We start from the raw sequence: 13593 nt of genomic DNA, 5'->3' as shown, positions 1-13593 counted from the left end.
ATGAGGTGATGTTTAGTGGAAAGGGAATCAAGGAGTTGCCCAAGATCATCTTGGGTCAAATGATCTGATGTGGTCTTTAACAGTACTCTGCCTGCATTGGAGTTATGTATGAAGCTGGACCTAAGAAAAGTGCAGAAACTATCCAGCCGTTGCCTAGTCTATAAAGTGCCTGAATTTCTACAGCAGTTTCCTGAGAGGCTTCAAACCTATTAGAGGAGGTATATGCGCAGATACAGTTATGAGAAATAAGTAGCAGGAGAAATGCATATGCGCCTTGCTTAACAAGTCCCGATTTACAAGTTAAATAATTGGTGTGCTTGATGCATGTGCATGCTTTGTCACAATTCATTTTGATCCAGAATCAACCCAGAGATTGAGGAAGAAAACCAACTCCAACTGCAAGAGCAATTTATATATCCACACACACATCTCATATGTACATTTATGCATGCCTTTATACAAGGTTTGTGCAGGTAATCACAATTTGTTTGCTCACTCATAAATGGGCCTTGCCTTGAAATAAAACACATACCAGTGAAGGTCTCGGTGCATGGGTTGATTCCTGCAAGCCTTTTTGAAGTTCCAAAATCTGAGATCTTCAGTACTCCACTGTAGGTATTTATCAATACATTATCCCCCTGAAAAATGAGGTTTTTGCTGCTTAAATAATTTTAATACCTTTTGTTCATAAAAACGAAAACAATATCAGACGTACAACAAATTAGGTCACTAACAATGAAAGTTTCATACATGAAATGTTATTGCAAAGTTAAAGGGCCAATGAGTAAAGAAAATAAAGTTTGTGCATACATATATATTCCCATGTTAGTGTAGAACTGCAGCTTATAATGTGTTTACCCTGGAGCATTATTCACCTTCTTTCCTTACCCATATAAGCCTGAGACAAGAAAGTAATGGATGTGCAGTAGCAAAACCAAAAGAGAAGGAAAAACCATAAAGGTGGTCAAAGGTCAAAGGCGGTCAGACTAGGGACTTTATTCCTCCCAAAAGTACCAATTAATCCTAAAAGAAAAATAAAACATTGCTCTGTAATTCATACACCATACATGAGCATACTGGAAGGTCAGGGTAATATGTGGCAGTGGAAGAAAAGAAAGTGCAGTTGAAACACACTCAGTATAGGAACAAAGAAGAGTAATTGGGAAAATAATGTTTTAAAGTCAACATAACAACACAGAGTAGCTAAGATATCTAGGGTTTGGCTCACAATTGTGAGGACCCTCAGATGTTGCAGTGAGTGGCTTCCCGCAGGCATCATGATTCTGGAAACAGATTCAATCAGCCTTTTTGCAGTAGCTAAAGCATGCAAAGCTTTAAATAACATGGAGCAGGAGATGAAAATTGAGATGTGGTCTAAAGAACTGTCCTTGGTTGACAAAATGTCTAAGCTAACAGTCACATAGGATTGGCACTGATTTGAACTATTTTCAACAGGGTCATATGTTTCAAGATAATTCCAATGATCATGGCCAAATTAGCTTTGTGCCAGTCTCACCTGTGCTGGGCATTGTGAAGGCCACTAGGACATGGACTCATATTTTGAGAAAACCGATGATATTCGCCCAACCACTCCCTCAGGATCTTCTAATTCAGGTGGCCAGGGAAGGGCCATTGCTTTTGCATCCCCAGCCCTGGGGATGGAAAAGCGAGGTAGGATCAACCGAGTGCAGGGTCACGGGGGATTGGGAGGAGAATGCCAGAGGTGTGACATGGTATTTTCACAATCCTAAAAACACCTTACCCTGTTTGAGCCTTTGGGGGTGTTCACACTCTCACCTCATCTCGCCTTTCCCATTTCCCATTTCCAAGAAATACCGAGACGAGGAGAAGCCCCCTAGGATCAATGAGCATTATAACCCAACAGGAATAACATGGGGAAAGTGAGGGCAACAGAGAAAACCACTGTACCACTAAGAGTAGGCAGGGATAGGTAACCATACACACCTGACTCCACTTGATTGTGCTCAGCTATAAAAGGTGTGTTGAGTCACAGAAACATGAGTGAGCTGGGGATGCAGTCCGGTCCAGTGAAGCCTAGAAGCTGTAGCCAGGAGGAAGGCAGTGCATGGAGACACTGGCCTGGTGTGTGTATGGGCTGCAGTGTGGCGAGGTAGCTGTGCCTCAAAGAAGCCTGGAGCAGCACTGCCTCCATTCCGCTGTGGAGGACCAGCAAAGTGATTGTTACCTTGGGGCCAATGCCATCTCCAAGCCTGCCTGAGGGGCAGGTGGTGAGACCCTGAACTCCATCCCGCGCTGTCTGAAGAGGCCGCCTATCTATGCAACGCTGTCCGGTGAGTTTCAGGAAGAATATGAGAGAAACTCCGGAAGCATGCGTTTAGATGAGAGCAGAGCAGGAGAAAGGCATGAACAAGAAAGCGGCATAGAATCGGTAAGAAAGAAAAGTTTGAAAGTGAAAAGTGAAAGAAAAGTGAAAAGGCTGAAAGTGCAGCAAAGGGACAGGAAGCAAAAGAAAGCTTGCAAGAAAAGCAAAAACGGAAGATGAGAGAAAGTGGAAAAGAAACAGTGAACGGCCGTAATAAGAGAGGGGGACGAGAAAGGTAAAGAAGAATGCCTGGGTCACGCAAATGCAAGTGTGCATGGAAAGGACAGAAAATTATTAAAGAAGGTGCAAGGGTGCACTTTAGGAAAAACAGATCAGCTAAGTACTAGGAGCACGTTAAAGAGGATGCAAGTGTGCACGGAAAGGAAGGCAGAAGGGATGCAAAGAGCATCAGAACAAAATGAAGAGGTAATAGAAGAACGTGAAGGAGGGGCAAGAAGGTCAGTGGGGTCATGCCTAGGAAAAGCAAAAAAGCATAGTGTTTTCGAAAGCCTTCGATTCTACCCCATGAAAGAATGGTTTATGAATTCAAGACAGAACTGTAATAAATCATATGTTGTGTTTGGAAGCTGGAAGAGGCCTTAAGCTTGGGGATGGAAGGAGACCCTGAGGGGCCTATTTAAAAAATCAAAGTATATCCCGATAAAGAACTGAGTTTTTATTTGGGAAGCGTACAAAAGGAACTGTGTTAGTTTTGAATGGTGTTTTGAAACTAGGTAAAGCTGAAGCTTGGGGAAGGGAACCGCAAAGAACTTAGACGTGAGGGCACGCATAGGTTTAGACACAGACAGACATTTAATTTGGACTTTTAGACAACAACGGCCATTAGAAACATCAGTTGAGGGAATTGTCCCTTTAGAGTTAGGTCCAGTCAGGCATTAGACCGACTCAAGTACTTTATTGACTTAAGGTTTTTTCGAATATACCCACTTGAGTCTGTGTCTCTCTTGATACCATGCCTGTCTCAGACAGAGTAGAAGATATTTATGTAGAAATAGTGTTGCCTTCAAGAGTTGTTTGATCTCCTATTCCTGCGATTCTAAATGTTCTCTCAGATGCATTTGAGTTGTCACCAGAGTGCCTTTAATAGGTTCTTCAGGCATTAATCACTGTCAAAAGTCAAGACGAAGGGCCAGGAACAAATTATGACTGTATGATCCGGGAACAGAACTTACTCTCTAGGTATAACAGCTAGAACAGGCATTTTAAAAATTACGCCGATTTGAGCCTCCTTAAACAAACAGAATATTTAAAAGGTCACAGGGAATGTTTCTCTATGTATCATCTGTTATAGTCCGATCCCCTGTTAATGTACACTTTTCCGGTTGTGTGACTTCGGCATGATGAAAAAAAGTGTGACCTATTAATTCATTACAGCTCTACACACAACAATTAATGTGTTAGGGTAACATTGATCATTTTGAAGTTTGTTAATACCATACTTCGATCTCATATGTAAATGCTAAATAGTGTGATGCATGCTTTGATTTACATTGTCTTTTTAGCAAACATTTTATTTCCAAAAGAAATCCTTGGCAGCGGGACACAGTTTGTGTAAATGTCTTCTGTTGTAAAAGAATTATTCACAGAATCCTTACTTGGTACCAAGAGATGACACAGACAACATGTGAATTCAACAATATGACTTATTAATTATCAGGATGGATGGAATGCCTAACTTGCCCTATAGCTATGATGGGAATTTCCCCACCTAAGAAAACTAAGGAAAGTCTACGTCCGTAGGTCGAAATCAAAAACCTGTCTGTGTCAAAACCTATGCTTGCCTTCACATGTCGTGTAGGGTTCATTCTAACTTAAATAGTGTTCAACAAAGTCTGGAGCAGTCTCTAGCTCTTTTGCCCAAGTTCGGGATACAGTTCCAACAAGTATAGGCTTCAACTGTTCTTTCAGGACTTTGAGTGCATCTATAGGTTCTCTTTTGCTCCCACTTCACTGCCCCCTTCTGCTCGTAGCCCAATCGCTTTTAACCACTTTCTCTTTAGTCGTAGTGCTTTCAATACTTTTTTATTCATCCTCAGATATCCAGAGACTTTCGAAACAGTGCCTATTGCCTGCACCCGACCACTTGGATATCTTATTTCAAGATATTCTCTTGCCAACATGTCAGTCTTTCTCTTTTACTCAAAAGGCTTTCAAAAACCTTGCAAATCTTATATACGCGATCACCCTTTTTATTTTTATTTTATTTAGCATTTTTAAGGCACTCACACAGTCCGCGGGCATCGAGGCGCTGTTACAGGAATGGTTTGTTTTTTCAGTTGCGTAATTGTTTTTTTTTTTGTTGTCTTAGTTGCGTATTTATAACGCGCTTAAACACCCAGAGGTTTCTAAGTGCGGACCCGGGGATCGAACCTGTGTTGCTTCGTGTCGTCTTGCTTCCAAGGCGCGCACGTTGCCGTTAAGCTATCCTCCCGGGACTCTGATACACAGTATCTTTGTACAGCCTCGTTAGCATAGCATTTGTTTTTTCATACAGTTCAGAAGTACTTGCAAGTTTATTGGTGGCATGTGCCCGCTCTGCCGCAATGAATCTTTTCCCCTTGCCTGCGCACCGGGTTTCTTTACACACAGAAACTCACCAGTTGCTTTATTTGATGCTGTGGCTCCTCTGTTCTCACAAACTGAGGTCAGGGTCTCGCCACCTGCCCCTCAGGCACTCCTGGGCTGGCTCCTCCGCCAAGAGGAATGAGCACTTGCAGAACCAAACGGGAAGGGCCGACGCTGCACAACAGCTTCCTTCTTCGGACCTCACTGGCTCTCTGGAGAAACGGCTCCCTCGCCATGCTTCCGCAGAGCGCCCTGCTCTAAAATGTTCAACTTTTCTTGTTTTCCACTCTCCTCCGGTTGCCTACGGTTCTTCTGGGCTTTGCTGCTACTCTCTTCCCTTCTGCTGCTCTCTCCTCTGCTGTTCCTGCCACGCCAACCTTTTATGCACCTGTATCCCATCAAGGGTGTTCAGGTTTGCTTCCCTTGCCTGTTTTGCCTGATTCTAATTAGACCAACTACTGGAACATGCCTGACCTTCATCTCTGTAGTGTTCAGACCACCTCTTCTTCGTCCCAGTACTATAGTGGTGTTTCCAATAGGAAGTGTGCATTACTCTTAGGTGCCTCTTCATCGTCCCAGTACTTGATGTGAGATTACAGGGAAAAGCTGCAAAGGACTAACAATATCCCATAAAGACTGAGGGAGGGTCTGATAGGTCATTGTTAGTGAAGGGGCGATACCATGTCTCACCTTCAGGTACCCTCCATCCAGGTGATATTCCCTTGCTAGTCCACCCCCAGGGTCGGGATCCAAAAGCAATGGCCTTTCCCTGGCCACCTGAAACAGAAGATCCCTGGGGAGTAGATCTGGGAGTTTCTCTCACAGAGCAGGGAGAGACATTAACAGCTAGGAGTAACCCCTACTGGAATCCTGGTGTCAAACACTGCATCTCTGTCTCTGGTTGGCACAATCAGCAGACCGGCTGGGTCTTGCAATCATCACCACACATCTGACCCAGGATCCCAATTTACATCTGCATACACCTGTGTGTCTGGAAGAATGCCAGCATGTATCAAAATGCTCCAATTTAAATGATGCACCAGCAAGAAAACATGGTAACACAGCAATGCATGTCAGAATCTCTCTATTTGTATGTGTCCAGGAATCTGAAGCAAATTATTTGTTTCAATTTTTGTAGGGCGCTGCATGGCCGTAGGTCTCCGAGCGCAGCATGTAAGATGGAGAGGGGAACCCTAAGACGGTAGAGAGATCTATTCCGGGTGGTTAAAGAGATGTGTCTTCACATGTTTGTTAAAGACCTTAAGTGAAGGAGAGTTTTTAATGTCTAGTGGCAAGGCATTCCAAACACAGGGTGCATTAAAATCAAAACTGCAGTCGCCAACATTTTTCAGGCGAGATTTTGATTAAGCAAAGGGTGTCAGAAGAGCGCAAAAATCTGCTAGATACTTTCCTTTTGACTCTGTTAATAAGATATTACGGGGCCTTGCCATCAGTCTTACCAAACCTTTAGCACCAATACTTATCTTGTGGTTGAAATCCACTGACCACTAATTTGCACAATGTATAATTCGTGCCTGTGTAACTGAAATGCAACTAGGAATGCCCACTGGCTATCCCATGGCAGTAACCACAACTTTGTATATTATGCCCACAATATTTGTAAACAACTGTATATCCTGCTTTTGTAAGAAATGTATTTCACTCCATGATTCACCCCCATGGCGTTAATCATAATTTTGTACATAATGCCTTGTATTTTCTGTAAATATCTGTATACCCTGCTTTGTAAGTAATGTATTTCATTTTATGATGCTCTGTAACTAAGCTTCACATTTTATTTCGACTGCTGCGCCCTGATACCCTTGGGTCTGGTGCGCATTACAGATAATAAAACAAACAAACAAACATCTTGGCATTTATAAGCAAGAGACAGGGTCTTATGTTTGATTCTCTGCTTCGCCGGCAGCTATTGTAGCTTCCTCCTATTTGCAGTGACAGGGTCCCGTCTAGTCAGACCAAAGACTGCCCTAACGGCCCTATTTTGAACAGTTTGGAACCACTTTGAATTCCCTTGTGAGGTTCCCATCAGCAAGCTGTTTCAATAATCTAAGCGTGAATTGATCAGTGAGGAGTCCAACAGGGATCTATTAGTGATGCTGAGGTAAGGTCTAATCTGGTGTAGAAGCTTGGTAATATATCCGCAAGTTGAGCAGATGTGAAAAACCTGATTTGTCATCGAAAGATTAGCATCCAGCATTACACCCAAAGTTTTTACTGATTTGCTGACAGTGATGATGTTACCCGCTAAAGCAATGGATTCATACTGCTGGGGCAGATTCTTCAATTTAGGCCCCAATGCCAAAGTGAGAAGCTCCATTTTAGAATCATTCAACGCCAAGGAGTTAGTTGCCATCCATGTTTGTATTATGGCGAAAATATGATTCACAGTATCCACATCCTCCTGATAGTTATTTGAAAGTTCAAGGAGGATCTGCGTATCGTCTGCCTAATTAGCAAATGTAATGCCCAACCCCTCCAGCAGGTCCAAAAAAGGTCTAATGTAGATATTATAAATCAAGGGAGATAAACAAGAGCCCTGAGGTGCACCGCATATGTTAAGTGAGGGGTTGGCTTGGTAATTCTCGACTGCAACTCTTGAGGGTCTTGGACCCAGAAAGGACATGATCCACTTTGCTGCGTTATCGGAGCACTTGGCAATGGAAGACTGAAGGTGTGTTTCAAAGGACAATTTTCTAAAGCACCAGCAGAAATTGTGCCTAAAAACAAGTTCTGAAGGAGTGGGTCCTGTACACAAGGCCATGCCAAAGATTTCATTAATCACACCTTTAACTGGTACTATGCGGCCTGCTAGAACTGCTTAGAAGCGGACACTCCCTGTAGCTAATTTTCCCCCCCTTGATTGAAACTCTAGTTGACACTTGTTGAAATCTTCTCGGTATGGATAATTTTGCTTTGTCAGTGCTGGTATAAAGCCCCTTTGTTGCCTTCCACCATTTTTCACAGCCCTGCCCTGTGAGCTCAGTCCTTCGACCACTGCCTCTGGATAGTCTCCTTAATTTTGTCCCCCTAAAGTCTGCAGACACTGATCTTTTTGATGGGCCACTGCAGGTGTATTTCTGCACTCACCTTGCCTGGTTCCTTATCGCTCCTATCCCCACTTTCTCTGGTTTCTATAGAATCAAGCTTTTCCCTGTCGATTGAGGTACTTCCTTTGTTCTTTGCGGTTCTACTTTTGTCTGTGTCCTATGCTCTCCTCCTTACCTGTTTTAGCAAGTTTCTAGTACAGTTGAAGTTTGCTTCCTTTACCTAGATTTAGCCCTTTGCTATAGTTCACAATTCCTTGCTACAGTTACCTACTTTTAGTCACTTGATGCAAGTTTCTAGCACCTAATATCTACACCTGTTCTGCATTCTTACATTTCTTCTCGCGTTGTCTGGTTTGTATTCTTCTTCTTGGTCTCTGCTTGTCTGGCAAATGACATATTGTCACTTAGACCTCTGTTTTCCTTTGCACACAGAGTTGCTGCTATGCCCCGGGAAGCCCCCTCCCATTTCTCAAGTCTTTTTTTATTTAACAATTTTATTTTAAACTGGTTGCATCTGCGGAGATAATAAATCGGTACAAAGCGCATAAAATATAACAGAGGCTGTTCATGGTCGAGTAGTCCCTCTCCGACCCCTCCGAACCCTTCTCCTCATCTCCCTCTCCATCAATTCACGCAATCCTGTGGCCCAACATTTTGATGTCACTCATTTCTAGGCCGGCCTTGTGTCCTGTAGGGCCATTCAAGCGAATTGAGGTTTATAGATCTGCACTGGGAAATTACGGTCGTACTTCATAATCGGGGCTCAAATGTCTGTAAACCTATGCAGGAGGCCTGCTCTGGCTGCTGTTACCTTCTCCACCACTAATATGTCCCAGAGTTTAATCCACCATAGAGTCAGTGAGGGGCCTTCAGAGGTCTTCCCGGTGCGGGCAATTGTGATCCTCCCTGCTAACAAACGTTGTTTAAGGAGCTTGGCGGTTGTCCATGATCTAGGGTAGGACCCTGGTGCTGGTGCTCCCAATAGTGTCACTTCTGGTTCTCTAGGAACTGTCACTTGGGTGATACTTCCTATAGTGGAGATGCAGTGGTTCCAGAAGGTTCGCACAGTGGGGCTGGTCCACCACATATGAAAGTACAAGCTGAGCTGTCCACATTTACGCCAGCACATTGGGACTGGAAAGAGTGTTGGAACTGGTGGGGACGTACTGGGGAGTAGTACCAACGTAGGAGCAGCTTGTGATGCAAAATGAGCAGGAGTGGGTCCTGGTCCATATGTCCACCCAGGTTTGGTCCTCCCAAAGGTGCCCTATACCCGTTTCCCACAGTGCCATATATGGGGGCCTAAGAAAAAGCCCATCGTCTTTTAACAGTTTGTAGAGGCTGGAGGTCCTACCTCTCGCTGGCGTCCCTGCAGAGTGAGCTCAAGAGGGTTAAAGTTTTGTGTGGTGCTCTGGGGGACTAGGGGGTGAGTGCACCAATGCTGAAGCTGGGAGTAAGAGAATCTGTCTGATTCGGCCAGTTGAAAGGTTGATTTACAGTTTTCGAAGGTGCTGGGATGGCTATTCTCGAAGAGTTGCCCCAGAAGCTCTAGTCCTCCCTTGGGCCAGCTTTTAAAATTCGAGGGGTGAGACGTTGGAGAGAAAGCCGGATTATGGAAGATGGGGGTGTTCAGGTCCAGGCCACGTGAGAGTCCCTTAGATTTAAGGGCCCAGTCCCACACCCTCAGTGTATTTTTTGAGGAGGCGAGAATCCCTGACCAAGTGCTCCGCAGTGGAGCCGGAATGTACGGAAGAGAGCGGAGAGGAAGTTGGAGTTGGGACTGCGCCAATTCTACACATTCAGGGGGTTCTTTAGTTAAGCACCATGCCTGGAAGCATACCAACTGTGATGCCACTTGGTATTTGTGCAAATTAGGGACCCCCAGGCCTCCCAAGCAGGGGCTGCCCATCATTACTTTTTGAGCTATTCTCGCTTTTTTCCCTCTCCATATAAACCGGAGCATTTTTCTCTGCAGCTCCTGGAGGGGGGGGGGGGTGGTAATGCGATTGAGGTGGGCAGAGAGGAGCAGAAGTAGAGGAACTGGAGGAGGAGATTCATCTTTCAGGCTGTGATCCGCCCCATTAGTGATATCTCCTGGGAGGTCAATCATTTGAGATCCTTTTCGATTCCTTAAAGAGGGGGGGGGGGGTTCATTGAGTACACATCCTTTGGACGGGCCGGGATGGGGACCCCCAGGTAGGGAATAGATTTCTCATTCCACTGGATGGGGCATAGGGGCTTAAGGGCCTCCAGTTCCCTGGGCCCCAGACTCACTCCCAGGGCAGCAGACTTTTCGAAGTAAATTGCGAACCCTGATGCCTCTCCTAACCTGTGTAGCTCTTGGAGGGAGGATACTAGTGAGGGGGCGATATCTGTTAACGACAGCAACACATCGTCCGCGTAAAGCGAAATCTTATGCTGGAAGGCACCGACGGGCAGACCTTTAATATTGTGCTTCAAGCATACCCGCTGAGCAAATGGCTCCATTATCAGGGCAAATAGGAGAGGGAATAGGGGACAACCCTATCTTGTTCCACAGGTCATTGGGATAGGTTCTGTTAGATTATGGTTCACTCGTAAGGAGGTTTTCGGGGACCGGTAATTGGCCAAGACCATATTACAAAAATTTGGGCCAATGTCTCTAGGGTAAGCCTTAGGAAGGACCAATCCACCTTGTCAATTTTGCAGGTAGTGAAGTTGTTTTGCCTTTCACGGGGGGGTCGCCAAAATAGTCTCGGCGAGATAGGCAGCTGCCAACTTTAGCTTGACATGTTCCGAATAGTCAACTTTGCCATGTTGATCTCCTAGGCTCACTATGGTTTCCTTCTCTTCGCCTTGGCCAGTTTTCCACCAGAAGTGTGCTTGCGTTATTTTTAGCATAGTACCCTTGTTTGGATTTGGCCAATAGCTGGGCCATGTCTTCCACATAGTGGGCTTCCAGCTTCTTCCGGGCTATTTGTAGGGAACAATGGTCCCTCAGCGACCAACCCTTTTTATGTTTGGTTTCGGCCTTGTAGACCTCCTCTTCCAGCTTCTCGCAAGTCTGCCGTTTAAGTTTTCAATATGCCACCCCGTGGGCCATTTCTCAAGTCTTACTGACAAATTTATAGTGCATTTGTCATTGTTGTTTCACAATAAAGACCCCACTCTATGTAAGATTTGGCCAGTGTCATCTAAATATGCTCCTTTGTGTTCAGGCACAGAAGGGGCACTTGTTGCACCTCTTCCATGGATTTGCAGGATATCTGTCAGAATATCCTGTACTGAAACATTGAACCTTCCTTTGTTTCCAGGAGTAGTCTAAAGTCTAACCAGTGTACACCTATAGTTCAGTTCCAGATTGTTCCCATCTTGGTCTGCCTTTTTTTCTCACCTCTACTTCCTTGTTCTCTCTTTTGCCAAATTCTATTTGCCTATCTCTTTACATCAGATTCACAGCAGCCAAACCTAGCAAGGGTTCTCCCCTTTGATCTCACTTAAACAGAGGTGCCTGCTGAAGGTCTGCCTTCTGTGATAGGTTGGCAGACTTCTGCTTACAGGAACTTGGGAGGTTGATGTCCACGGAAAAGAAAACCTAAGGAAGTAACTAATAATTGCAAATGGGTACAATATTTTATATGACATAAAAGCAGGCAAACAGCAGACTAATTGGAACACAACTGCTTTGTAACTCTGCAATCACGTTTTTGCCATCAGTCTAATATTTAAACAAAAGATGCCAAAGCGGCAAATGGTACATCACTTTCACAACACGATTTCTCTTAAATGACGAAAACATGAGCAAAGAGATGCTTGGAAGAATCCTTTGATCCTAGGGTCAGGAGCAGATGTTACCTTCCAAAATCTAGGAAATGGGCTATCCTTTTTTTTTTTTATTTTAAAGTATTTTATTGGCATTTGTGTATATAAACATGCTTCAACACTTAACAACTGTCAACGTGACAGACAAACAGTTAAACTGGTGCAGTCTTCTCAACGCGATACATATGTTTTAAAGGGGCCTGGATAGGGAGGAAGGCAGGTGTCCGGCGGAACCGGGGTCACAAGAGGTTAAGGTCAGGGGTTCCCGCTTCTTTGGTGGTTGTTTGAAGTTATTGTTGGCGCGAGTACTTGTTCATGGGGGTTTATGGTCTGCAGAGTACTGTATATCTCGGAGGAGGGCCTTCCATGATTCTAGGGTGTCGCTGGCGTTGTCACCGCCCGAGTTGGTTCCATCTTGCCAGGCCCTGGTCTCGGCTTCCGTCCACCTTTCTTTCTTTGAGCCATCTCTTATGTTTCGGACCCTGGGGCGATTTCCAAGCCATTGCTATAGATCATTTTGCCAGAATACAGGCTAAGTCCATTAATTTGACTAGGTGTTTGTATTTGCTCAGCCGGGGATGGGCATCTAGTAACCATTCTTTTGGGTTCCAATCGTATCTGATTAGACCAGCGTTCGTGCAGGTATTTTTCACCATGGACCAAAATGTTGCCGTCCTGGTGCAGGTCCAGAACATGTGAATCAAATTAGCCTCGTCATTTCCCCACCAGGGGCACACCGGAGGTGTTTGTTTTTTGAAGGTGGATACCCTTAGTGGGGGTCATTTACGTTCTGTACAGGACGTTTAGTTGAATTTGTTTGAACCTGGTGTTTCTAGACACCTCTTTGGGGTATATTAGTATTGGTTCCCATTCGTTGTCGGATAGCGTTATTTCCAAGTCGGTTTCCCATTTTTGCCTCAGCCCTACACTTTTCGGGTTAGGTCTGTCAGACAGTTTAACGTAGAGGCGGGAAACAGGCTTTCAGCCGTCAGCTAGGTCATATAGCTCCTGGAGGAGGGGATCTGGAGCGGGTTCTTCTGGCCAGACCTCCCATTGCTTCTTGGCCATGCCCTTGAGGCGGTGATACCACAGGAATTGGCCCCTTCCGATTCCTTTGGTTGCCTGGAGTGATTCAAGTTCCCTGAATGCGCCCTCCTCGAACATGTCTCCCCATGTATAGATTCCGGCTCTTTCCCAATTTCTGGCTGTCGCGAGGTCCGTTTGGGTTTTACAGGCGTCTACCAGGATGGGGGTGTTGGGAGCATAGGGGTGTTTCAGGTGTCGTATCGAGCAGGTTCTAGCCCATACCTGCCTGCCCAAAGTCACAATCATGGGGGCGGCTACTGGTTGTTTCATGGGGTTCCAGAGAATTTCTTTAGGGAATAGTTTGGAGGGTGTTTGTCGGAGTAGCTCAGATTCGGAGGACGGGTCATCAGAGAGCCATCTCGCCACATGGCTGAGTTGTGCTGCTAGATAGTACCTTTGGAAATCTGGAAGCTGTATCCCTCCCTCTTTGTATGGCAGTGTGAGTGTGTATAAGGAGATCTTGTGTCTGGAAGGCCCCCATATGAACTCCTTGATTAAAGATTCCAGTTTTTTGAAGCAGGGAGGTCTGATGTAGTAGCAGATATTCACAAAGTAGTACAATAGTCGGGGAAGCACTATCATCTTGACAATTGCTGCTCTCCCCATCATTGCAAGCGGTAGCTTCGACCAAAATTTCATGGAATTACGGAGGCCCTTTATTGCTCTTTCCCTGTTGAGTTCATGTGAAAGCTCGGGGGTGTGGCATAT

General features: G+C 45.0%; 1 protein-coding gene across 2 annotated transcripts in view; it reads right to left on the bottom strand.

The window, feature by feature from the left end:
• MAP3K5 (mitogen-activated protein kinase kinase kinase 5) overlaps positions 1–13593 on the bottom strand; it is a 1851596-nt gene that overhangs the window by 373827 nt on the left and 1464176 nt on the right. For both annotated transcript variants that reach the window (XM_069607656.1, XM_069607657.1), the window contains exon 18: positions 533–638. In XM_069607656.1, the coding sequence (XP_069463757.1) occupies positions 533–638 (106 nt within the window). The remainder of the gene's footprint in view (positions 1–532; positions 639–13593) is intronic.

The sequence above is a fragment of the Ambystoma mexicanum genome, chromosome 4q (genome assembly GCF_040938575.1).
Source record: "Ambystoma mexicanum isolate Mex_15411 chromosome 4q, UKY_AmexF1_1, whole genome shotgun sequence".
Classification (NCBI taxonomy): Eukaryota; Metazoa; Chordata; class Amphibia; order Caudata; family Ambystomatidae; genus Ambystoma; species Ambystoma mexicanum.
This window is presented reverse-complemented; position numbering and strand designations above follow the sequence as displayed.